Source organism: Hemicordylus capensis, chromosome 4 (genome assembly GCF_027244095.1).
Source record: "Hemicordylus capensis ecotype Gifberg chromosome 4, rHemCap1.1.pri, whole genome shotgun sequence".
NCBI classification, from domain to species: Eukaryota; Metazoa; Chordata; class Lepidosauria; order Squamata; family Cordylidae; genus Hemicordylus; species Hemicordylus capensis.
Genome location: NC_069660.1, coordinates 311,297,692 through 311,324,416, shown reverse-complemented (window position 1 = coordinate 311,324,416; position 26,725 = coordinate 311,297,692). Strand labels below are relative to the sequence as shown.

Sequence of the window (26,725 nt, the reverse complement as noted above, 5' to 3'; positions counted from 1 at the left end):
TCCTGACAATCTTCAAATGTTTCCCAGAACACCTGGGGAATTTGAAATGCACTATGCTGTTGATATTGCTAATTTTAAACATGTCTCTTCATTTAGCTTTACTCGCCCAGGGAAGGGCTCGTGGCTTGGGAAAGGCAGCTTGGAAACGGAGCCGGATCTGACAGGAATGTCCCTAGAAAATCTGGTGTTTGGAGCTGGCTATTGCAAGCCTGCTGCTTCAGAGGTATGGGACAGCTGCTGGTTTTTAGATTATGGGCGCTTCCAAATGACAATTTATTCCAGCTTCAGCTCAGATGTTGACAAGAGATTGTACAGGGCATCTACATGATGTTTAAACACATCACATAATTTCTTTGTGCCATCTACTGGCCATCTGTTGACAAGCCATGATTAAAAATGTGTCTTTTCAATACTACTTTTATTCCAACTTGGAAAAGACATGGCTTGTCAGCAAGTGATGCTAAGAAAATATTCATTGAGGCTATTCTCATGTACAGCTAAAATCGGGCTAGGGAAGCCCAGTCTGATTTCAGCCATGCATGAGAAGCACATGGATCCTGGTGGCACATGGATCCTGGTGCACAGATCCTAGGAGCCTGGTGGCAGTTGGGCGGCAAACCCTCCCGGGTAGCCTGCCTCTTAACCTAGGTTTTGGGCACAAGGGCACCTGAAAAGCAGGTTAAGTTATTGTGTTACAGTGCGGGGCAGCTTTGCGCTGCACCGACTCATGGGCAGCCCCTCAACGGTGAGGCTGCAACAGGCCTCCTGGTGTCAGGTGGCTCCCCAGAACTCGTGCAGTGCTCTTAGGGAATTCTGGGGGCCAGGAGACCCCCAAATCCCACCACTCACACTGCGTTCATGACAGAGCTGGCCAATCCAGCTGCCCAGGGACAACTGAGCAATCGTCTGTGGGGTAGGGATGTGTATGGAACCTGTGCTCTGTGCTCTGCACAAGCGCGTCACTAACTTCCGGTCATATCCGGAAAAGGAGGGCAACAGGGTGGCAGGGAGCTATGCTGCCGCCCCAATGGGCTGCTTGAAAAACCGACACTGGTGGGGGGAAAGCGGCAGGAGGGGTAAGCGCACCCTCCCCCAGCTCTTAAAGGGAGACCCCTGCTGCCTTCTAGCCACCCCACCGTGGTTCCGTGCACATCCCTACTGCGGGGAGAGCGGGTCAAATTTATTAATTATTATTTATTATTATTATTATTATTATTATTTGAACATTTCCTCCACCAAATTCAGTCCCAGCAGGCTCCACTGCATGGGCCCACTGCTCACTGCTACCACCATGCCGCGGCCCACACCTCCCCCACTCATGCAGGCATGACTCACTCTCCCATTGGCTGGCGGAGAGTGTGCATGGCGCCCCTGCACCGGAATCAGCACATGCCTGCACGCACGAGACAACTATGTGGGTTGGACAGAGCCGGAGCCATAAAGAGTCCAGGCTCCTCCAGGCATGTTTCGGGGCACGGGGTGCAGAAAGAATGCATTTTGGGCTGTTCCATGGTCGTGGGGCATGGAGGACAGGAGGGGAGAGCCGAGCTTTGTAGGGTTGAGGCTCTTGCAATGAGCATGTTTTTTGGGAGGGGGGGCCTGGATTTAGGAATGTTCTACAATGGGGCAGACCCCAAGAGGAGGAGCAAAGGTGTGGGGATGAGAGAAAGAAGAGCGTGTCGGGAGCGTGGCGGGGGGGGGGGAGACTAAGCAGCCTAAGTTGTACATTGATTTAAACAGTCCTCCTGCCCTGCCTTTAAGCCAGTAACATTTTCCCGGAAGCATCTGCCTGGCCGCTTCCAGCTTTTGCTCTGGAGTAGTCCTTTATTTTATGTGGGAAAGGGGGAATAATTCTACCAAGGGAGACTTTGTGTTGGATGCCTGAAAATGCGGTGGGAAGAATTTGCAATGTGCAACTGTGTTTTATGAATGCGTACTTGGAAGTAAGTTCTGTCAAGTTTAGTAGGGCTTACTCTCAAGTAAGAATGAGGAGGGGGCGGGAATGCCGGGCTTCCCTTTCTTCTCCCTGTGCTGCTCTGCTCAGTCTGGTCTGCTGAGCTCTGTGCTCTCAAGATGGGGCGGTGGGGAGGGTGCTGTTACCTGGGAGACCCCAGTTACCACAAACCAGACAGACAAGGATGATTGAAGGAAGCAATAGTCACCATTTATTGAACCAAAACCAGCGCTGGTGGCTCTTTCCTGTGCCTCGTGGCCTACCAGGAAAGACGCCCCGAATCCCCCGGTTTTTGGGGTTTTAAACCTTGGCATTGTTACACATCTGGGCGTTAACATTTGGCCCAAGAACCAATTAGTTCATTTCATTAACACATGTGTTTGCCTCAGGGCTGGACTTTGCTCTGAATTCCGGTTTTACAGAAAAGAGATAAGCAAATTAAGAGAAGATTCTTTCACATTCTAAGAAGCAGGGCAGTTTGGAATAAGCTGATCATTCGATGCCTATGCTAATGAAGTTTGCAACACCCGTACCCTCTTCCCCCACCCTGTCTGTCCTTGGCAGATAAGTAACTCAGCAAGGAATTTTCCATTCCACACTTGCAAACTCTATTAACCATTTCTTGACCAGTGCAAACCTGAGTTCTGTCTCACTCTTTTCGCAAAGACACTTTCCCATTCCATGAGAACAAAGTAATTACAAAGCAGCTTTCAGAAAAGGCATTTCCCCCTCATTCCACAGTGCCAGCCAAGGCTCCCTTCCCTTTCAGGTTTCCCTTCTGTTCCTTCTCCCTGCTCTGCTTCCACCAGGGGTGGGGGCGTGGCGGAGCAGCAGCTGTTTTTAGCAAGGCACTTCTCCCCCGCTCCCTAGTCCCATCTCTTCTTCCTTTGCTCCTTTCCTGTAGTGATTTCACTCCTTTCCTGGAGGGATCGCATCTCTCTGCGTTGGAGGTTCTTCAGACACGTGTGTTTTGTAACAGGGCTGGTGGCGGTATGTGTAAATGGGCTGCTTGCAAAGACAGGTCTCTTCCTATCCTTCCCCCCGCCCTTCCCTTTTCCCAGGTTTGGTTGAGATTTGTCACTTTGAAATGAAATGAAAGGGTGTGCATCCTTTGTGCAGATGGGACACACACAGTGAGGCTATTCACACGATGGTAGAAAATCGGGCTAGCCTCTGCTAGTCTGGTTTTCTACCATTGTGAGAATCACCGGGCTCGGCTGCGTTAAGTAGCCTGGTGCTTAAACCGGGTTTGTGGAGCGAGCAAAAACCCTGTTTTTGCAACTGTGAGTTGCATGAGTAGACCCCTGACTGGGAGGCTCAAAAGCAGCCTCCCGGCTCGGGAGTCTCTCCAGCATGCACTGCACATTCGCACAGGGCATGCTGGAGCTTCCAGGGCCATGCGCCCCCCGAATTCCCCAGCCCCTGCTGGGTCCATAACGGAGTGTTGAGGTGCTTATTATTATCATCATCATTATTATTACATTTCTATCCTGCTCTTCCTCCAAGGAGCCCAGAGCGGTGTACTACATTCTTAAGTTTCTCTTTCACAACAACCCTGTGAAGTAGGCTAGGCTGAGAGAGATGTGACTGGCCCAGAGTCACCCAGCAAGTATCATGGCTGAATGGGGATTCGAACTCAGGTCTCCCCGGTCCTAGTCCAGCACTCTAACCACTACACCACGCTGGATACTTCGTGTTTTCTCCAATCTTCCTGCTTCTGACATTGCACCTTCCTGACCTTCAGAGCATGTTTGGTTTCATTTCATTTCATTTCAGGATTCAATGCCAGGGCCCAATTGTCCCTAACTAAGAATACTGTTTTTAAAAAGTAAAGTTGGAAAGCATGCATTTGAATATTTGCATCAACATTTGAAGATGGAGGATTGGTTAGTTCCTCTTCACCCCCCTCAGAAAGCATTGCAACATTAGTACATTCATCTTTGCTTATATCATTTTAAGATAGCAGAAGGTTTCCAAAGCTGCCATTGCAACAATTCCATATCAGCGTTTGCAGATAGATATCCTGAATGTGTGGTGTCATTTATCAAGCAGGCAGACATATCTGGGGAACTGATAAGGATTTTTAAAATGTGTTTTTAATCATGATATACCATCTAGGGAATAAACCAGTTTGTATATCAGGACGGAGCTGCAGCACATTTTCAGCCTAATCCCAATGGCCTACTAGTAGAAATTGTACATACAGTTGCTATACTTACATTGGCATTAGAACAGAAGAGCAAAAAATAATACATCATTTTATCAGGCAAATGCTGTTACTATATCTTTATTATAGCTGCATTTCCATTGGCGTACAGTTCAGGGGTTCCCCAAAGTCCACCTTAAGTGGCACAGTGGGGAAATGCTTGACTAACAAGTAGAAGGTTGCCAGTTCAAAGCCCCACTGGTATGTTTCCCAGACTATGGGAAACACCTCTATCAGGCAGCAGCGATATAGGAAGATGCTGAAAGGCATCATCTCATACTGGGCGGGAGGAGGCAATGGTAAACCCCTCCTGTAGTCTATCAAAGAAAACCACATGACTCTGTGGGAGTCAGGAGTCGAAATCGACTTGACGGCACACTTTACCTTTACCTTTTTACAGTTCTGGGGGAGAAAACAGTTGGGTGGAAATGCTCAAGTTACAAACAGGTTGGACATAACAGGTCAATTTTGATTTCCCAATTTCTATTATTGATTTGGGGGTGGGTTTTTTTTAAGTGTACAGCCAAGCACGCTCCAGCCATAATCTGTTTTGCTTTTCAACTTGCTGAGACTGTGTCGATTACACAGATAATTGAGATAATGAGCTTGTTTATCAACAGCAGATAGCTTGCTTAGTTAATGTTTATTACAGCTTTCTTCCCAATTTTATGGGCAATGCTGTTTCTATGTGACTGCCACTTAGAGAAAGAGGTACTAAATGCAACCCACTGATTGTGGAAGTAGCAGTGTGGAGAAATAGCTGAGGAGAGGCTATAAATGGAATGAAGATCTAAGTGGAGACTACAGCTTTTAATGGGCCTTGTTCAGACAAGAGATCTGAGCTCCCCTCCTGCTGCATTTTGTCTAACCTCACTCATCCTTAATTCCAAAGATTCGGCTTATACACGAAAAATTCAGCATACATGTAAGGAGAGAATCGCCAAGGAAGTCTAACACAGACACTTTGAAGTTTACAAGAGGAAACCTCTCTAAAATAAGGATTTTAGTGAAAATAAAACTGAAAGGGGAAATCAAGAGAGACACCTCGCTCCAGAATGCATGGAGTTTATTTAAAACCAGAATAAAAGAAGCACAGTTGGAATGTATGCCCCAAAGGACGAAAAGTGCCACTAAGTGCAGAAGGAGGTCAGCATGTTTAACAAGTAAAATGAAGGAAGCTATAAAGGGGAAGAAGAATTCCTTCAGTTATTTGGAAGGCCTACCCAAATGAAGAGAACAGAAAGGAACACAAACTCTGGCAAAAGAAATGCAAGGAGACAATAAGGGTATACACATGACCAGAGGCTGGCCAGGCGGGCAGTGGGGAAGGCTGCACAAAACTTATCTCCCCCACACCCACCGATGATCTCCATGCCCTTCCCACAGCCTCCTGGCCATGTGGGATTTGGGCTCGGGATACCTGAGGGACCTCCTGCTCCCAAGGGTTGCTGCCCACTTGACGAGGTCATCTGAGGGTCTCTGCTCCGGGTGCCGACAATGAGGGAGGCTCGGTTGTCGTGCACGCGGGACAGGGCCTTCTCTGTTGCTGCCCCCAGACTCTGGAATGCTCTCCCGGTGGCTATTCGCTCCTCGGTCTCCATCACAGCTTTTAGAAAAAGTGTAAAATCTTGGCTTTTTGTCCAAGCATTTATTTGATTCTCCGCTGCTGCTCTTTATAGTCTGTATTGCTTTTATGCTTTTGTTTTAAATTTTTAATCAGATTTGTTTAATTTTTTTTCCACTTAATATTTTAATTGTGTCTTTTTTACCATCTTGTGTTTAAATTTTTTGCTGTAAGCCACCTTGGGATTGCTTTAATGAAAGGCGGTATATACATTTAACAATAAATGAATGAATGAATGAATGAATGAATGAATGAATGTGGCTCGGCTGTGGACATGAGCGGCTGCCTCAGAAACCACGTGACAATGTGTCATGATGAGCACAGTGCACTGGGAGATTCCCCCATGAGATGGGCGTTCTAGGCACCCATCTCTGTGAATGCTCAGGCTGTAAGCAGCCCAACGGTCACACGGCCACGGAACTGGTTCCCTAGTAGCTGGGCTTCAGAGCCAGGTTTGTCAGCATGACAATGCCGGGATCTGCATCAATCCTGGCGATTCTCATGGGCAGCTAATCCCAGGCTTGTCTGCTCATAAGAAAAGCCACAATGAGGGAGGCAAAAAGAGAGTTTGAAGTGCATATAGCTAGAGGTGTCAAGGGGAATAACAAAAACTTCTTTAAATATATCAGAAGCAGGAAACCTGTCAGGGAGGTGGTTGTACTGTTAGACAATGGGGAGTGAAAGTGATTATTAAGGAGGGTATAGAGATTGCTGAGAAGCTAAATGAATTATTTACTTGTCTTCATGGCAGAGGATACCAAGTGTATACCTGTGCTTGAACCAGGTTTCTCAGAGGCAGAGGATAAAGAACTGAGTCAGAAAGAAGTGACGAGAGATGATGTTCTAAACAGTCTGGGGGGGGGGGAATTAACAAACCACCAGGGCCAGATGGCGTACATCTGAGAGAACTCTAATGTGAAATTGCTGACCTCCTTGCAAAAATATGTAATGTAGCCCTACAATCAGGCTCTGTACCAGAGGCCTGGGAAATATTGAAGAATTGATTTTTTGGGTTCAATTTGTGCCAAAATCGAATCACCTCTGATTTGTTTTGTGTCCGAATCTGCCCCCCCCATCACCCCAGATTTGATTTGGATTTGATTTGATTCAGATCCAGATAGATATGACCACTTAGAAATATCCTAGGGGCACCATATTTGGGTGGTGGGTAGGTCCCCATGGGTGCCACCTACCACCCAAATTTGAAGGCAATGGGGCACGTTGTTAATTTTTAATGATTGTATATTTCCACCATAGGAAATAATAGGGATTCGAAGTCACCTTTTCCTAACCCTAACATGGATCCCAACTTTTTTAAAATTATTTTTTTAAAGCTAGCTCTAGCCTTTGTAGAAGCAGAGTTATGGAGCAAAATGTGTGGTCACTATTTATCAAGTGTTTGTATTCTTTGGTGTATAATAACTTTTCCTCATAATGAATCCCTATGAGGATTCATTACGCACCTTCATTTCTTCTGTTCATTTTGACTGACATTGGACAGTGCCAACTGCCATGTGTCAACTACCCCCCTCCCCCGCCACACACACACTGGAGTACTCAGTTTATTTTTTAGGATTTTTTGGAGTGTTTAGATTCTTTAGTGTCTTCATTACACCTGCATTTCTTCTGTTCATTTTGCCCCCACTGCTTTGCAGGTGAAGGTGGGGAATTAGACATCCCATGTGCCAATTACCCACCAACCCACAAGTCACTGGGTACTCAGTTTATATTTTAGGAATTGTTGAGGTGTTTAGATTCTGTGGTGTGTAATGAATCCTCCTAGGCATTCATGATGAGGAAAGATTATTAGACACCAAAAAGTCTAAACACTTGAAAAAATTCCTAGAACATAAACTGAGTTTATGTCCCCCCACTGCTTTGCAGGTGGGAGGAGAGTGTAGTTGACACATGGCAGTTGACAGTTGGCACTATCCAAAGACAGCACCTTCTTTACTAGGTAAGACTACAACAATGGGGGGGAGGTAATTTAGAGAAAAGACAACTGAAGGGTAACATGATAGAAGTCTATAAAATTATGCATGGAGCAGAGAAAATTGTTAGATAATTTTTTTTAACCAGGGTTAATCCCATGAAATTGATTTCCAAGGAATTTAGGACTGACAAAGTACTTTTTCACACAATGCATAATTCACCTATGGGATTTTCTGCCACAAGATGTGGCAGCCAAGGTTCGTTTTTAAAAGGTTTTAGATAAATTCATGAGGACAGGTCTATCAATGGCTACTAGTTTGATGGCTATAGTCCGCCTCCACTTGCCTCTATATACCAGTTGCAGGGGAGCAAGAGCAGGAGAGAGGGCATGCCCTCACCTCTTGCCTGTGGATTTCTCAGAGGCATCTGGTGGGCCAGTAGTATGTGAAACAGGATGCTGGACTGGATATGCTTCTTTGGGCCTGATCCAGCAGGGCTGTTCTTAATATTCTCAGTTCCCTGTGCTCTGCTGTTCTCTCCTGCTGCTCTTCCATCTGGAATGCCATGAAAAGGAAAGGAATGTGTAATGGAAAGGATGAACTTGATTTGTTTGGAAGATAGTTTGTCTTTCTCAATGGAGAGAGTATTTCCTCTTCTTTCATCACAGCCCGGTGTGAGCGGAGAGTGTTTTCTCCCCTTTCTCTCCTCTTCCTACTTCATGTATGTCAAAATTTGCAAACACCTTCCACACACACAAGAAAGACATTGGGGCTTTTCTGAAGATCAGCAAAAATCAGGCTAGCCTCTGCTTATTGGGAAAGGTGGGCTCTTTTTTGTTAATTTATATTTATATCAATATAATGTTTTTAAAGATTGTGAGCCCTTTGGGGACAGGGAACTATTTTATTTTTTAATATATTGATTTCATTTCATCTATCTATCTATCTATCGATCGATCGATCCCACTTTGGGAACTTTTGTTGAAAAGCGGTATATAGCAATAGCAATAGCAATAGCACTTACATTTATATACCGCTCTATAGCCGGAGCTCTCTAAGCGGTTTACAATGATTTAGCATATTGCCCCCAACATTCTGGGTACTCATTTTACCGACCTCGGAAGGATGGAAGGCTGAGTCAACCTTGAGCCCCTGGTCAGGATCGAACTTGTAACCTTCTGGTTACAGGGCAGCAGTTTTACCACTGCGCCACCAGGGGCTCATTATATATAAATATTCCTCATATATAAATATATATATAAATATTCCTCATATATAATATATAATATATAAATTATTCCTCATATATAAATATCTATTCCTCATATATAAATATCCGTTGTCATATAAAATATAACATATGCACATCTTACATAAATTAGTGCCCCCTTTTGTCCTCTTTTTGGCAATGAATGCCCTATAAACCTTCTTTTTTGTGAACCATGCCCCCCTTTTTGGCAATGTGGATCTGGCCACTTTAGAAGGTCCTAGACTTGGAAAGTTGTCCCATATTAGAAAGTGCTCCTACTTTGCTTACATTGAGAGCCATCAATAGTATCCCCCCCCCCCAAAAAAACCCCAGTTGTTTATTTAAGCACCTTCTGGTGTGCTGTAGGTCAGTGGAGGGTCACCCGCGCTGGCACTTTAGCTCAGATAATCAAACATATGCGCTGCCTGAGGTTGAGAAGCATATTTAGGCCATCTATTTCTGATCTGAGCATGCCTTTGCCATTAATATAGATGCTAACACATGTGCCCTTGTCTTCAGGGCAAGGCTGTGCGTGGTTTAGTGCAAAAGCAGCACAAGAAGAAAAACAGGCACACTGGCTTGCCAGAAATGTAATCATTACAAGAAGTATTTATACAGCACTTTTCTTTTGTGCTCAGAGTAAGGCTTTGAGATGTCTGCATTATCTCAAAGTAAGGCTTTTGAGTGTAAAGCTGAAAGCTTTTGAGTGAGAATATTTGGCTCAAATCGTGGGGATGGGATCCTTTTTTTGCTTATTCTTTTTTGCCGCGTTTTATTGATAACCTTGTGCATATCAGTAGCATCCGGCCAGGATGGATGAAAATGAACTGAAGGAATAGACAGCTGAAGTAAACTTGTGTTAGGAGTAACACCACATCAAACACCCGGGGAGGGTAATGTGCATCAGGCTACCACTCGTACAGTTAAAGAGGCATTATTGTATCAGTACATCTGGTGGCTGTGCATCCCCTCAACTAAGTATCTGTTGTGGAGGAAGGAACAAATTTAGGGCAGTTTCCCATAAATGCCGGAAAATAATTAGAGGTTCCCAGTGAGCACACAGTCGAGCGTGAACTGGTGCTTCCAGCCCCTTTCCATGATGTCTGAATCCACCAGTGTCAAGTAGAGAGTGTTGCCTGCACCATCCATGTTGATTATGGATGTCAGGCGGCAGAGGGAAAGCCAGCATTCTCCACCCAACATTGGTGGCTTCAGATGGCATGGAAATGGATGGAAGTGCTGGCCGATGCTGGGAGGGTGCACCTGTCACTGTGCACAGCAAGCCACCCATTGAAGAGGAAGATGTGCTTGCTGTTTCTGTGCTAGCCAACAGCCTATCCATGCTGCTAGTGGAGGTGGGGGCTGTAAGGATGTGCACAAACTGAGGTTCGAGCGCAGGCTCAATACTGTGGGGAAGGGAGCAGCAAGCAGGAGCTTTAAGAAAGAGGAAAGCACATCCTTTCCTGCTCTCCACCACCCCGTGCAGCTTCCTGCTGGGGCAGCGTGCGTCCTATGTACCTTCGCGTCATGCCAGCATGCACATGGCATCCATGCATGCATGGTCTTGTTGACCACACAGACCTGCTCTCCTCTTTCCTAAGGACCTGCTCTCCTCGCTCTTAAAGCTCCCACTTGCTGCTACCCTCCCTGAAGCACTGATCCGGTTTGTACCTTGTCCAAACTGGTGCAGTGCCAAACCTATGCTTGAATGTCAGTACGTGCACGTCCTTAGGGGGCTGGTCCATGGCTTCTAAACTGTACATCATACAGCTTAGTAGGTTTGGAGCAGCCCTCATTTCTGCTAGCAGCATGGACGGGCTGTTGTGAGGCACACAAGGAGCTGGTTTGCCTCCCTCTTTGATGGATGGCTCACTGTACAGAATGTAAGACAATAATAATAAACAACCGTTGATGGGAATAGTACCAGAATCTTGTCTTAAATACAAAGGCATGTGCTCTAAGAACATAAGAACATCCCTGCTGAATCAGGCCCGAGGCCCATCTAGTCCAAGATCCTGTTTCACACAGTGGCCCACTAGATGCCGCTGGAAACCACAGGCAGGAGTTGAGGGCATGCCCTCTCTCCTGCTGTTACTCCCCTGCAACTGGTACTCAGAGGCATCCCACCTTTGAGGCTGGAGGTGGCCCACAGCCCTCCGACTAGTAGCTGTTGATAGACCTCTCCTCCATGAAGTTATCCAAACCCTTCTTAAAGCCATCCAGGTTGTTGGCTGTCACCACATCTTGTGGCAGAGGATTCCACAAGTGGATTATGCATTGTGTTTAAAAAAGTACTTCCGTTTGTTGGTCCTAGATTTCCTGGCAATCAGTTTCATGGGATGACCCCTGGTTCTAGTGTTATGGGAGAGGGAGAAGAATTTCTCTCTATCCACTTTCTCCACACCATGGATGATTTTATAGACCTCTATCATGTCTCCCTGCAGTCATCTTTTTTCTAAACTAAAAAGCCCCAGTTGTTGTAATCTTGCCTCATAAGAAAGGTGCTCTAGGCCCCTGATCATCTTGGTTGCCCTCTTCTGCACCTTTTCCAGTTCAACAATGTCCTTTTTTAGATGTGGTGGCCAGAATTGTACGCAGTACTCCAAGTGTGGTCGCACCATAGTTTTGTATAAGGGCATTATAATATTAGCCATTTTAGTTTCAATCCCCTTCCTAATGATCCCTAGCATGGGATTGGCCTTTTTCACAGCTGCCGCACATTGAGTTTACACTTTCAACGAGCTGTCCACCACGACCCCAAGATCCTTCTCCTGGTCGGTCACCGACAGCTCAGATCCCATCAGCGTATACTTGAAGTTGGGGGTTTTCATCCCAATATGCATCACTTTACACTTGCCAACATTGAACCGCATTTGCCACTTGGTTGCCCACTCTTCCAGTTTGGAGAGATCCTTTTGGAGCGCCTCACAATCCATTTGAGGACACTTGGATGGATGCCATCTGGCCCTGGTGATTTGTTAGTTTTCATTTTTTCCAGACAATTTAGAACATCATCTCTTGTCACTTCTATCTGATGCAATTCTTTAGCCTCCATCCCTAAAAAGCCTGGTTCAGGAACAGGTATATGCTCAGTATCCTCTGCCTTGAAGACGGATGCAGAAAACTCATTTAGTTTCTCTGCAACCTCCATATCCTCCTTAATCATCCCTTTCACTCCCTCATTGTCTAATGGTCCGTCCGCCTCCCTGGCAGGTTTCCTACTTCTGATGTATTTTTAAAAGGTTTTGTTATTCTCCTTGATACTTTGGCTAAATATTCCTCAAACTCTCTTTTTGCCACCTTGCATTTCTTTTGCCAGAGTTTGTGTTCCTTTCTGTTCTCTTCATTTGGGCAGGCCTTCCAATTTTGGAAGGAAGTCTTCTTCCCTTTTATAGCTTCCTTGACAGTACCCGTTAGCCATGCTGGCATCATCCTTTCCTCCTTTTGGATATACAGTCTAACTGTATATCTAGTATTGTGGCTTTGAGTAAATTCCATGCACTCTGGAGCGAAGTGACTTTCCTGATTTCCCCTTTCAGCTTTCTTTTCACCATACTTCTCATTTTGGAGAAGTTTCCTCTTCTGAAATTCAAAATGTCTCATGTATGCTGAATTTGATTCCATTATGGTCACTGTTCCCTAAAGGTTCGATGACACTGAGATCACACACCAGGTCCTGGGTGCCACTCAGAAATAAGTCCAAGGTCGCCTTCTCTCTGGTTGGTTCCGAGACCAAATGTTCTAGGGCACCGTCATTTAGCGTATCTAGAAATTTGACCTCTTTGTCATGACCTGACTGAATTTACCCAGTCTGTGTGTGGGTAGTTGAAGTCACCAGTTATCACAGCCCTGCCTCTCCTTGACACCTCCCTGATTTCCTGCTACAACTCCCAGTCACTCACTGTCAGCGATTTGATCCGGAGGGCGATAGAACATCCCAATAGCACGTTCCCTTTCAGGCCTTGTATTGTCACCCACAGGGTTTGTGTGGAGGACTCCAGTCCACCTAGGGTTTCTAGCTTGTTAGATTCTATGCCTTCTTTTACAGTGCCAATCCACCTCCGAGGCTCCTCTCCCTGTCCTTTCTATAGAGTTTATACCCAGGGATAACAGTGTCCCACCGGTTCTCACTGTTCCACCATGTTTCTGTTATGCCCACTATATCTATTTCTGCATTAGCAGCCACGCACTCTAGCTCACCCATCTTGACTCGGAGGCTTCTGGCATTGGCATATAAGCAGCTACATACTGAATCTCTCACCTGATGTGTACTATCTTTCTTTTGACTCTTTGACCAGCGGCACAGGCTCCCATCTGCTCTTTATGCCGTTCTGCTCTGTCCCCTTCTTTTTTATCTGAATACTTTGCACCCTCACACTTCAAAGGATGGCTTTTGCCAAACTGGATACTGCCCAGCTCGCATTGGCTGTAAGCTGCTCTGCAACCATTTTGATTTTAAGCACCAGCAGTCTGGTTCCATCTTGGTTCAAGTGCAGCCCGTCCCTTTTGTGCAGGCCGTGCTTGCCCCCAAATGTGTCCCAGTGCCTAACAAATCTAAACCCCTCCTCCCAGCACCAACGTCTCATCCATGCATTGAAACCCTCAGCTCTGCCTGTCTCACTGTACCTGCACATGGAACAGCTAGCATTTCTGAGAATGCTACCTTGGTGGTCCTGGACTTCAATACACTATCTATCAGCCTAAATTTGGCTTCCAGGACCTCCTGACTACATTTCCCCACATCGTTGGTGCCAATGTGCACCATGACAGCTGTCTCTTCCCCAGCACTGCCTAACAGCATATCTAGATGCTGTGTGATGTCCGCAACCTTCGCACCAGGCAGGCAAGTCAACACGCAGGTCACAAACCCATCTCTCTATACCTTTAATGAACGAATCACCCACTACAAGGAGGCCCCCAACTGCCTGAGGAGTATCCCCCATGCGAGATGATATGGGCTCATTATCCATGGAAGGGGTCCCTTCTAAAGGAGCATTTCCCGCTTCCTCAGACCGATGTCCTCCTTGCCCAAGACCTTTATTCTCTCTGACAGCAGAGGAGCTACCAGCCCTGGAGTGGGATGCCTCTATCACATCCCTGAAGGTCTCATCCACATGCCTCTCTGTCTCTCTGAGTTTCTCCAGATCCGCCACCTTCGTCTCAAGGGAACGGATTTGTTCCCTGAGAGCCAAGAGCTCCTTGCACCGAGCACACACCCATGACTTCTGCCCATGGGGCAAATAGTCATACATGTGGCACTCTGTGCAATACACTGGGAAGTGCCCCTTCCCCTGCTGACTTTCTCTCTTCATGCTGTTTTTATTGGCTGTTTACAGTATTTAGAGATAGTTTATTAGAAGTAGTTTATTATCTGTTTATTAGATAGTTTATTAGAAGGATAAGTCTCAGCTGTAATGGTCAGCTATTTAACTGTCCAAACAGCCTTTCCCAAGAATATTAGGGATATGAGGGAGGGATTTGTACTTACATTCTCTTCTCCACCAGGCTCCTTGTGATCACAGGGGCTTGTTCCAGGCTCCCCCACACACTTCCCGCTAAACTCCTGCAAAACTCCTACGTCCTGTTTGCTATCCCTGTGTGCTATGCTCTGTTTTCTATGCTCTCGGGCCTTCACCTCTTATGTAGAGAGTAGTCTTCCAACTGAGACACAGGATGTGAGTCAAAGGAATGTCAAAGGAATGTGAGGCCATCCCAGCCCTAGCTGACTCCACCCCCTCCAGGCAGGGACAAAGTAAAACATTGGAGTTTGCTAGCCCTGGCAACTTCTAGCCCTGGCAAATAAGACACACAGACACACAGACTAAGACTTACCCCTTAAAGAGAAACTAGCCCCTGAAAATCTCCCCTCTTCCTGTTAGTTAGTTTGAAGAGGAAAAGGCTAGATGTTTAGAAAAGCTTGCTCCCTCCTCAGCTGTGTCTGCTCTTCACAGAGTAGTCTTCCAACCTAGAAGGCAGGAAATGCATATGTGGAAGAGAATATTGATAGGCTTCTCTTAAAACTATTCTGTATTATCCGTAGGTTCAAAATGCTGCTGCCGCCACCAGCCCTTTTTTCTACAGAAACTCTCTGGGGTGGTATAATACAGGAAAAAAACCTCTCCTAATTAATCTATTGGAGAAGTACAAAAATCTTCCACGTCTAGGCCTACATGTGATGAGAAAATTGATAGCTGCCAAACATTTGAGGATGTGTTTGCACCAGATAAATGCTCCTTCGCACACCACACCCCCATTTTTCCTGAGTTAAACACCAACTCAGAGATGCTTGTAAAAAGAAAAGAACTAAAAAAAAACCCAGTTTTATTTAATTACTACAGAATGCTTCCATCTGAGGCTTTCTCAGCTTTTAGATACAGTTAAGTATACTTAGTAGGATTACAAAAATAGATTGTCTTAATGCATGCTTAAATGTTTACAGAGGCTTTTGCAACACCTTAGGTGTACTGAGCATAGGCTAGTGTTTCTTATTTCAATCATGTGGCAGGTAAACTATAATAGAACAGTACCCAGAACATGCAGAGCACACACACCACAGAAATATAACTTCCCTAACGCAAAGTCTGACTAAACAAACTTTCCCCTAGACTAAACTTCTCTTTTCCTTGAATTTACCAAACTCCTGATGAGACTTCAAGCCTCCTGTAATCCTGTCTTCCCAGGCTTTACAGTTATCCTCCTGCAGCCAACCTCCATGGCCACATGTCCTCCTGTGCGCCTCCAGCACAGCCTTTCTTGTTCTCAAAATTCTCAGCAACAGATCTCTAGGTCCCAGCCACTCCAGTGGGCTGACTGAATGATCTCTGTAGGGCACCAGCCTGTCAGTCAAGTCAAAGGTTCACCTCCAGTTAATCCTTTAGAGGGAGGCGAGCCTGGTCACTACATTTTCACATTGATTAGAACAAGCAATACCATACTTTGTTTGACAAATGTTGGTGGGTATGCTAGAAATTCACAGGTAGCATGTCTCCCAATTGCCCAACTTATTCCAAGACACCAGTACAATTGTCTCTAGTGATTTGATCTGTGTGGCATTTTACTACAAGAAAAACCCCTGCTGCTGTCTTCATTTGCAAAGGAGATAGATTTCGGTCACCCCTCCTGCTCACAGCTTTTTCTGCTTTGATTCTGCACAGGGGGACCTGGTGAGCTGCTCTTTTCATCAGACATCCAAGTTCTTTGTTCAGTGCCCCTGACTTCTCACCATGCAGGATAATTAAATGTCAGGAGCATAGGATTGTATGGGCTCATTTTCCCTTGCTCTTGTTGAGTGATGTGCCAGAGATGGGTTTTATTTAGATATTATTTTAGGGAAGTATTCTCTGCTTCTGCTTCCTTCTCCTTTTCAAAATGCAGAAATTTCTCTCTCATCGAATGTAGGCTTTCACTGTACTTCAAGAGAGTTAAAACTGGCTTGGCCGTTGATCTTTGCAGGATTTTAATTCTGGCAAATGATCGTTCAAAGTGCAGCTTGCTGAGTATGATTTATCCCTGAAGCTTTGGCACTCACAACTGAAGTTGGATTGCTTTGCACAATGTTATAAAAAATTTAAAAGAGATCCAACATTTGATTGGCAAATTACTCTCTATTATTTCAAAACCATTGACTTCTGCTGGTAAGGCACATACCACCACCACCGTTACTACTCCCACTACCACCACCATCATTTTAGGAAGCTGATTCATACTGAGTCAGGCCATTGGTCCATCTAACTCAGTACAGGTGGCCCTCATTATACACCAACTTGTGGGTCACGGTTTTACGTATGCACGGTTGGGTCTTAGAGACCCAGTTTCTTTATCCACAGGTAGAAAAATAGGTGAAATTCGCCTAGCCACAGTTTTGGGTGGTCGGAAATGACCCAAAAATGACTCCTGGCCACCATTTGGTGGCCACCATTTTCCAGCAGGGAGCCATTTTGTGGCTCTTTTAAAAAATGGCAAGTATTCTACTCTTTGAGGGGTTCGGGGGGCATTGCTGGAGACCTGAAGAATAATGCTTTTATTTCTGCCACTCATTTCTCCTCTTATTTCTGTCCTTTATCCCTAGATTCCCATAGGGGTAAGGTTTCATTATTCACGGTTTCCGTATTCGTGCCTGTAGGCAAGAATGCAACTCACGAAAAATGCTGGCCACCTGTATTGTCTACACTGATGGGCAGCAGTTCTCCAAGGTTTTGGGCAGGAATCTTTCCAATCCCTACCGGGAGATGCCAGGGATTGAACCTGGGACCTTCTTCATGCAGGACAGATGCTTTGTTGCTGAGCTGTGGCCCCATCCTTCTTTGGCCCCATCCTTCTTTGGTATTTGTTTAAAGAAAGGGGGAAAGTGAAAGAGCCAGAAAAGCATAAAAACTGAGCACAATGAGAGAGTAGGAGAGATAAGAAGAAAGACTCGAGAATCTTAGGGGCAAATTCCAGCTAAAATTCAGAGCCATGCATGCTTCCAAAAATTATTGGGTGCAAGGAGGAAATCCTGGTCGGAGCACTGGGAAGTGACAGTCTGTGTTGTGCGGTTGTAGTTGGAATGGGAACCACAGTGAACCACTGTTCATTAGATCTAAGATTGCTGATACCAGCTCAGTGCAATGCCCAGGTATGATTGCATGTCACAGATTATCACTTTCCAGTCCTCCGATCAGGATTCTCCCCTAACACACAATCACTTTTTGGGAGTGCACGCCACTCTGAATCTTAGCTGACCACTCCTTAGACTAAGTTTGCAATGGAAAGAACATAGCCACAGTCCCTTAGTTTATACAAGACCCCTGCCCTATGGTCAAAACGTTTAAAAGTGTGTAGGTCCCACAATGAACATGACAGATTTTCCCTCATTTCGCCACCCCCAAACAGGTGCCACCCCAAAACAACAACCGCCCTAAAAAAATTGGGGGGGGGGGGTTAGTCCAGCTCTCTTATAATCCATGGTTCACTTATAGCAAGAGCTCAAGCCCAAGTTTCCTGGTTTAAGTAGCACAGGAAACTGTTGATTAACAAACCAACAAGGGGAGGGGCAGGAGAGCTGGTCTTGTGGTAGCAAGCATGAATTGTCCCCTTTGCTAAGCAGAGTCTGCCCTGGTTTGCATTTGAATGGGATACTACAAGTGAGCACTGTAAGAGCTTCCTCTTAGGGGGGGTGGGGTTGCTCTGGGAAGAGCATCATGCAGAAGGTTACAGGTTCCTTCTAGCATCTCCAGTATAGGGCTGAGAGATACTCCTGCTTGCAGCCTTGGAGAAGCCACTGGCAGAACTTCATACATAATGCCAAACAGGAGGTAGGCAAACTCATGGTTTCAACTTCAGCTGCAAATTGCATTGCAGACAGTTGTCAAACCACGGCCTGTCAAACTCCATTTCCAGGAGAGGAGATCCTCTCACTGCTGCTTGGCCTCCGAGGCAGATCCCAGCAAGCTACATGGGCAGACTGTGGGCAAGGTGTCACCATGTCCGTGGGGCAGCCACGATTGGCCATGATCTGGAAGGGGCATACTGAGCACGGTCATGCATTTTTGGAGCCATTCACCCACCCCCTGTAGAGGAAGGGCTTTTAAATCTATTTAAGTGCCCTACAATGTCCTCCCAATGCCCTGCCATTGCAGTGCTTCTTCTGCTAGCAATGGCACCGCTGCACCCTTATAGTCTAGCACAAGCATGATTGCGGGGGCGATCGGGGGCGGCGGTATTCTGCTGTTACTAAAGGAAAGAGGAGAGCTGGTCTTGTGGTAGCAAGCATGACTTGTCCCCTTAGCTAAGCAGGGTCCACCCTGGTTGCATATAAAAGGGAGACTAGATGTGTAAGCACTGTAAGATATTCCCCTTAAGGGATGGAGCTGCTCTGGGAAGAGCAGAAGGTTTCAAGTTCCCTCCCTGGCTTCTCCAAGATAGGGCTGAGAGAGATTCCTGCCTGCAACCTTGGAGAAGCCGCTTCCAGACTGTGAAGACAATACTGAGCTAGATGGACCAATGGTCTGACTTGGTATATGGCAGGTTCTTATGTCCCTATGTTCCTAGCATGGAGACTTCCTAGCCGGGGAGATGAGGGAGGGCAAAGGATGCTGACAGGTCTGTCCCACCATAACCTGGGAAGATGTCTCAAGGGGTTAACCTGGCAAACCAGTCCATGCAGACCCAACCAAAATCCTACTGACAGGCAGCTTGCTGATGAGTGGGCTCACCCTCTCATGAGAGGACCAGTCTTCTGGGGAAGCCTATGCCCTTGTAAGGGTGCTCTCGCTCTCGCTCTGGAGAGACCTCCCAAAAGCACAGCCCAGCTCTCAGGGTTGTGTTTCTGCATTTAAACTCAGCTTTGTCTCATTTCTCCCATCTCCCTTTTGCTTTCTGTTTGCTCTGTTGGGATATCTTCAAGCAGGTTTATTCTTTTCATTCCCTATTTCCCCACCCAAGATTCTCTCTGTACCAATCCAGGCCACTGGTACTTTCTGACCTAAAATGGGAAAATAACTGATTGGGGAAGAAACTCTTAAACCCTTCTAACTTTGGAGCAGAAGGCTTGTGCACAGCCATTAGCCTGGAGGGAGTATCCATCTGCCCTCATTTCTCCATCTTAAAGATGAAGAATCCTCCAATGTGTCTTTTCATCCTCTGGTGAATAATGATGATGATGATGGTGATGACGATAGAAAAAAAGAGTTCGAGTGATTGAACCCTTTTGTTTCCAGAGACTCAGGCTCCCTCCTGTGCATGCATGTCTTTCACAGTGTTCTTCCTCATTACTGTAGGCTCCACAGGTGAGGTACTAGAAGGATGTGTCATAGCCTGGCTGACAATGGTTTGCATTTTATCACAATGAAGAGGGAAAAGCTTGAAGAATCAGGACACGTTCAAGAAAAGCCACAGAACAGTTGTGTCGAAAGAGACTGACCCACATCCTGTGCTGGTGCAAGTAGTTGCATGAACGCTGGGCTATTGTGCTAGCTGGTTGTGCTAAGTCTGGAGCTTGTGTTCCAGAGTCGTGTTGAGCAACAAACAAGGGGCACAACTTGTGGCAGGCTTCATATGTTTCGCAGGGAACTTTTGCACAAGAATGCAAGACCACAATTCCCAAAATCCTAGTGATTTAGTGAAGTTGTCCGATCTTCTTGCACTGTTGCGAAAATGCAGTTTTAATCAGGATGTTGGCTGGTCTCCTTTATATCTGTTGATATGGTGAAGAATACCAGCATTTAAAATAACTCATCATTCTTGATTCTGTTTGTTAAGTCCAGAATTGTACCATCTGCATTCCTTGAAAGAAAAGTGATTCCAAAATGCCTTGGAAATTAAGGAGGTAGTGGCTCTATCCTTTCATGTCCAGTGAGTGTGGATGGAAAGGTGGCATCTTGTGCAATCATTAGACTGAGAGGTTGTGCTCATGACCAGGTCTACCAAGGCTAGTGCAGCCTTACCCTTGGAGAGCTGGCTGTGAGAAGTGCTGGGATCAGTCCCAATCCTGGCACTCCTCTGTGCTAAAAGTGAGGGAGGAGAGCACACGTGCACCTCCTCCCTCACAGCGCCTGGTCATGTGGACACTCAGGCTGAGCATCCATAGAGCCAGGTGGAAGGAGTACTCAGCAGTGAGGAAATACTGCAATGCACTGTAATCCTCGTGCAGAGCATTGTGGGATGCAGGAGGACCCAGCCTGCATTTCACCCTCACCCTCGCCACTCCCATAGTGCTTGTGTGTTGGTTGTTGGGTGATGTGTTGGGTGATGCAGAACTGCAGAGCCCGAGAGAGGCTCCAATCATGTGGGGGAAGGCAGGCAGGCCTGCTCCTGCCTTCCCCCAAGCCCCCTCTGCCCCTAGTGCTTTTGGTCGTGTGAATGACCCTTGTCTGTAGAGGAAACATGCATGTATTGCTGGCTGTACATAGTGCTCTCTGCATGATTGGGAACCCAATTTTCCAAGGGTTCCTGATCACACAAAGAATGCTCTCTGTGCAGAGAACATAGGAACATAGGAAGCTGCCATATACTGAGTCAGACCATTGGTCCATCTAGCTCAGTATTGTCTACTCAGACGGGCAGCAGCTTCTCCAAGGTTGCAGGCAGGAGTCTCAGCCCTATCTTGGAGAAGCCAGCGGGGAAATATGGAACCTTCTGCTCTTCCCAGAGTGGCTCCACCCACTGAGGGGAATCTCTTACAATGCTCTTACAATCAAGTCTCTCATTCATATGCAACCAAGGCGGACCCTGCTTACCTAAGGGGACAAGTCCTGCTTGCTACCACAAGACCAGCTCTCCTCTCTGACCATGGCGGGGGGGGGGGTGTTGGGTTTCTCATGTTCTGCCTGTGCATAGAACTGTGGGGGTTCTCTGCAAATATTCTCTTGAAATGCGTAGAGATTGGATGCAGAACTTGAGGCCATTTTCCCAACCCCATGTGAACACTCAGTAAACACTCAAAGTATTTAGTCTCTCCTTTCTTAAAATGGGGGTGCAAATGTCACAGTCTAGGAACATAGGAAGCTGTCTTCTTCTGCGTCAGACCCTTGGTCCATCTAGCTCAGTGTTGTCTACTCTGACTGGCAGTGGCCCTCCAAAAATTCAGGACAGGAGCCTGAAAATGCTGCCTGGGATTGAGACTGAGACTTTCTGCATGCTAAACAGTTGCTTTGCCACTGAGCTATAGCCCCACCCTCTACCTGTTTTTCTACACTGTAATTGTTGGTACCCTTAAGTTTTTGCAGCTATTGCTCTTTTTTCCTTATCAAGGCAAAATTATTGCACATCATTGGGGAAGGAGGGAAGTATAGAGCTGTGTTAATTGAGTCACAAGGATGAAAGGATCCAAAAAGGCATCTAATCCAACCTCCGGTAGGAAAACAGGACCATTAATCCCGTTTCTCCCTTTGATCAGCTAATGAACATAACTGAGACCAATCGGGCTGCAACAAGCAGAAAAAAAGTGTTACCCCTGTAAGATCTCTGCCATCAGAACCATAGATACTGAAGATATATATCCCTCCACAACCTCACACGTTGCAAGCCACTGATGTGGGGAGGACATCAATGTTTTCACTGCTCCTTACTGCAGGTTTGCAGGCATGTGAGAAGGTCCTCAGTCATGCTTGGCCCAAGGTTTTGGACAGTCCAAAAGGTCCAGAAAAACTATTCCCACGTACCACACTTGGGTCTTCTGGTTATTTTAAAATGGTGTTTTTGAAATTTTATTTTGCCATACAAAATTCTTAGTCTGGTTTATAATTTTAAGCAAGTAATGCCATCAGTTTCAAAACTTTCATGGCGACTTCTTAAATTCCGTGACCAACATCCAACTAATGAAACACAGCTGCACTGAATGCTCAGCAAGTTGTCCAGGACAGGGGCAACATTCATCCAATACCTCTCCTGCTGAAGCCCACGATGACTCCCTAAAGTATGCCCCTGAGGGCTACATGTCCCTCAGGGAATTCTGTGGGGTGGGTGGGGGCATAGTGGGCTTTGAAAGAAAGGGGAAGTAGAAAATTCCCCCTCTGTGGGAGCATTGATGCAGTGTCTCTGAAATAGTGATCCATTAGTCTGGATGTTGGCCAAGACTTTTTAAAACCGCCAAAATAAAACAGCATCCTTAAATTTTATTTTATTTATTTATTTACCTTTATATCTCGCTCTTCCTCCGAGGAGCTCAGAGCGGTGCATATGGTTATTTTATCCTCACAATAACCCTGAGAGGTAGGTTAGGCTGAGAGATACATGACTGGCCCAGAGTCACCCAGTGAGTTTCATGGTTGAATGAGGATTCGAATTTGAGTCTTCCCAGTCCTGGTCCAACACTCTAACCTGTTTACGCCGATGTGGTGTTTACGCCTGAATTGAGGGGCGATGAAAGGAGGTGGGGCCATGGCCTCACTGTGGGCCCAACCTGGCCACCCCTGACAAACAAGCACCTTCGTAGGGGATAGAGCAAGGGGCTGAAATGCCCCCCAAGGAGTGCATATGGCCCTCCATGAGAAAAGGAAATGGGGGGTTGTACTTTACTTGGTGCTTTAGCTGCAATGTCTACACTAATGTGGCATTTCTGATGGGTTTGTAAAAAATGTCAGCAGTTTTTCAATGGTGCGGCATTTATGCTGAAGCAGCTTTTCTTCCAGAAAATACTGTGTGTGACTGTGTGTCTGTGTCAAGTAAATTTTGTCTAAGGAAAACTTTCTAGCGTAGTTCTTCCCAAATAAGTTTGAGATGTTTGCAGCAACCAAAGAAAACTTATATGACACCACTGAAAGAAAAGAAGCCAGTTTTTCTGCTATGTACACGTTTTTATTTGTTTTTATTTAAAAGGAGACTTACTTAAAGAGAAAGTGAGTCCTTTTCTCCATTTGGGCATTGTACTATTGTTATCCTGATAAGCTGAGTCTGTTCTCACAAGCAGCCACGACAGGGTTAAGGCAGCCAAGCCTTAACCTCATGTCCCTTCAATAGCTCAGCTGGTAAGTGGAGGGCTGTAGAGAGAGAAACCCTGTGGAAATCCTTAGGTCGCTGGTTTGATTCTGGCTCAAAGGAGACTCCTTTGGAAAAGAGAGCCTCCATTGTGAAAATTCTCCATTTATCCCTACCCTCCGTTTCCTGTTCTTCAACCAGTTAGCAATCCACACATGTACTTGTCCCCTTATCCCACGACTGCTAAGTTTCCTCAGGAGTCTATGATGAGGAACTTTGTCAAAAGCTTTTTGGAAGTCCAGTCTAACGGGATCATCTTTATCCACACACCTGTTGACACTCTTATGTTGAGAACTTGAGAACAGTTGATAACTTCCCTGTGTTTTTGAATGAGGTACCCATGAAAGCTTGGAGAAGGTGACACCCCTTCAGCAGAGATGAAACATGTATGTGTGTGAGAAGAGCAACCACTGGCAACTTTGGAAGAGACAGAAACCCCATTCACATGAGCATGCATAACTGGGTATAGTTATGGGTATGTGTAGTCATGTGAATGGGCATGTGTGTACAGAAGCTGAGGTCAGAGGCTGTACCCAGGTCAGAGGCTGTACCCAGTATGCATGGTTGTGTGAATGCAGTGTGAGAGGGTTTATAGCTAAAACTAGAGTGTAGTAATGGAGAAGGGCTGCCCAAATGCTCTCTGGGAGACATTTTTCCTTGTTTGTCTCCATATATGCTGTGCTTGTATATTCAGTTTTGTGTCTGATTCTGGGCCCCACGTTTTAACAAGGATGCTGATAAACTGGTTCAGAAGAGGGCAACAATGATGGTAAGAGTCTTGAAACCGGGTCCTATGAGGAAAGATGGAAGGAACTGGAGAAGAGAAGACTAAAGTGGGGGTGGGGGAATGGGATAGCTATTTTCAAATATCTGAAGGATTGTCATCTAGAAGAATATCACATAGACTTCTCTGTTGCTCCAGAGGGCAGTACAAGAATTCATGGATTGAAATTACAAGGAAGCAGATTTATGCTAGACATTAGGTCCAATTTCCTAGCAGTAGCAGCTGCTGGACAGTGGAACAGTCTGCCTTGTGCTGTAGTGGACTCTCATTTGCTGCAAGTTTTCAAATAACGTATGGCCAGCCATCTGTCAGGGATGCTATAACAGTTTCCTGCACTGCGTGGGGAGTTAGACTAGATGATCTCCATGGTCCCTTCCAACTCTAAAATTCTATGCTTTGCAAATAAAGCAAATGTGATAAAGAGACTGTAAGTCCCCAGTGAATTCTAATCTAAAGGAAAATAAGCCCTGCAGGATTGTCCACAGAGGAGAGGAGAGCTGGTCTTGTGGTAGCAAGCATGACGTGTCCCCTTAGCTAAGCAGTGTACACCTTGGTTGCATTTGAATGGGAGACAACATGTGAGCACTGCAAGATATTCCCCTCAGGGGATGGAGCCACTCTGGGAAGAACATTTAGGTTCCAAGTTCCTTCCCTGGCATCTCCAAGATACGGCTGAGAGAGATTCCAGCCTGCAACCTTGGAGAAGCTGCTGCCAGTCTGTGAAGACAATACTGAGCTAGATAGACCAATGCTCTGACTCGGTATGTGGCAGCTTCCTATGTTCCTGGCTACTGACCACTCAAATAACAAAATTATCTGTGATGGGGTGAAATCAACACAAATACTAATGCATAGTTTCCAAATGTACCTCTTTTCAGATCAAATGTGACAAAGGAGTTGCACAAACTGCTATCTTTGCCTTGGCCTTTCTAGCTGCCAACCTGGCTCTTTTCAGCACCAAAACGTACTAGAAAGCTGATCTAGGGAGAAAGAAAACAGGGCATAAACATGAGCGAATAATGCTAAACTGCTCCGTGGCTCATAAAATTTGATTGTCTTTGCCTGTAAATGACTTCAAGGCCAATGGGTAAACTATGAATAATACAATAGGTGCCTGCAGGAACAGGGAAGCAAAATCAGGGGGAAAGTGGGATATTTATGCTAATCTCCATCACACTTGCCATGTAGAAGTTCTTTGATGCACAGCAGTGCATTGCAGCAAATGAGAGTTGTTTGCTTTAAAGCAACCTGCTGAGCAAAACTTTGGAATAGCTGCAGTTGCTGATTCTAGAGATGGGTGGGAGAGAAAAAAAGAAGTTGGAGAAACAGCTCTTCGCCTTGTATTTCTCAAAAGAGCAAAGCAGAAAACTTGCTTTGCTGTGTGAGAAACAAGACCTAGACCACGTTTAGATCCCACCTTGGATGGCCAGATTGCTACCTGCAGATTTCTTTTGTAGGTTATATAAGTCCAACAAAAGAAGGAGGAAGAAAACACTGTGGCTACTTTATCATCTGCTACTGTGGAAGCACAGAGAAAGCAGTAGTGGCTGCTCCCCCAGGTTCAGCACCTTGGGCCAGATGCAGGGGGAAGATAGAGGAAGGGGCCAAGGGAGGGACGAGTCTGAGAAGCGGTAGCATTTGCTTTGCATCTTGCTTCTGAGTCCATTTTCCAGCAAAAAGGTGAGCCTCCCATTGCAAAATGGCAGCCTAATCCCACCCTTCTGGGGGCAGGCCTCCCATGAGGTGAGGTGAGGGGAAGTGAGGTCATTGTCACACCTCATCTGCCTCCTTCTGCCACCCTCTGCCCCAGTACAGTATCTCTCCAGTGACTGCTGCTAGTGCCAATCTCATGTTTCTTTTTTAAATTGTAAGCCCTTTGGGGACAGGGAACCTCTATCTATCTATCTATCTATCTGTCTATCTATCTATCTATGTAAACCACTTTGGGAACTTTGGTTGAAAAGCGGTATATACATATTCACTGTATTCATGTTCCTATCAGAGCAGCTCTTTTCTGAGTGGTGGCACAGTCCAAAAAACTGCCCTACGACAGTCCTCTGCATCTTCTTCCTCCCCTGTGTGCATCTTCCTCCCTCCCTTGCTGGGCTAGGAATGAAAAGCAGGCAGCAGCAGAAGAAATGATGAAAGGGCAGTAGAGTACAGGAGATGCTCTACAGAGTGTCCAGTACTCTACTTTCCTTTCCATAGAGTACAGGAGATGTCCATAGAGCAGAGTGTCCAGTCCTCTGCTATTCTTTCCATAGAGTACCGAAGATGCTATACAGGGTGCCTCCTGTATGCTACTGCTCTTACATGATTTCCTTTTATGCGGCTTCCCCTTTTTCATACCAGATTTTCAGTGGTGCATGCAGAGGTGCACTTAGGTAACTTTGAGCCTGGACCTAAAGGCCTCTGGAGCCCCCCTCCCCCACCTGCAAATTAAGCATCATCATGCCCGGCTGGGTGACCACACCGCCCAGGACAGACTAAAAAAGATTGGGGGGGGGGCAGGGGCTGTGAAGC

The 26,725-nt window shown here is 46.0% G+C and overlaps 1 protein-coding gene across 5 annotated transcripts in view; it reads left to right on the top strand.

Moving 5' to 3' along the window:
• The window catches only part of FAM135B (family with sequence similarity 135 member B), a 215,353-nt gene that overhangs the window by 124,437 nt on the left and 64,191 nt on the right, over nucleotides 1-26,725 (top strand). For 4 of the 5 annotated variants that reach the window (XM_053247997.1, XM_053247995.1, XM_053247996.1 and 1 more), the window contains one exon: nucleotides 97-223. In XM_053247997.1, the coding sequence (XP_053103972.1) occupies nucleotides 97-223 (127 nt within the window). Of the gene's footprint in view, nucleotides 1-96; nucleotides 224-26,725 lie in introns of those variants that run through there. The other variant, XM_053248000.1, reaches the window with a different exon arrangement.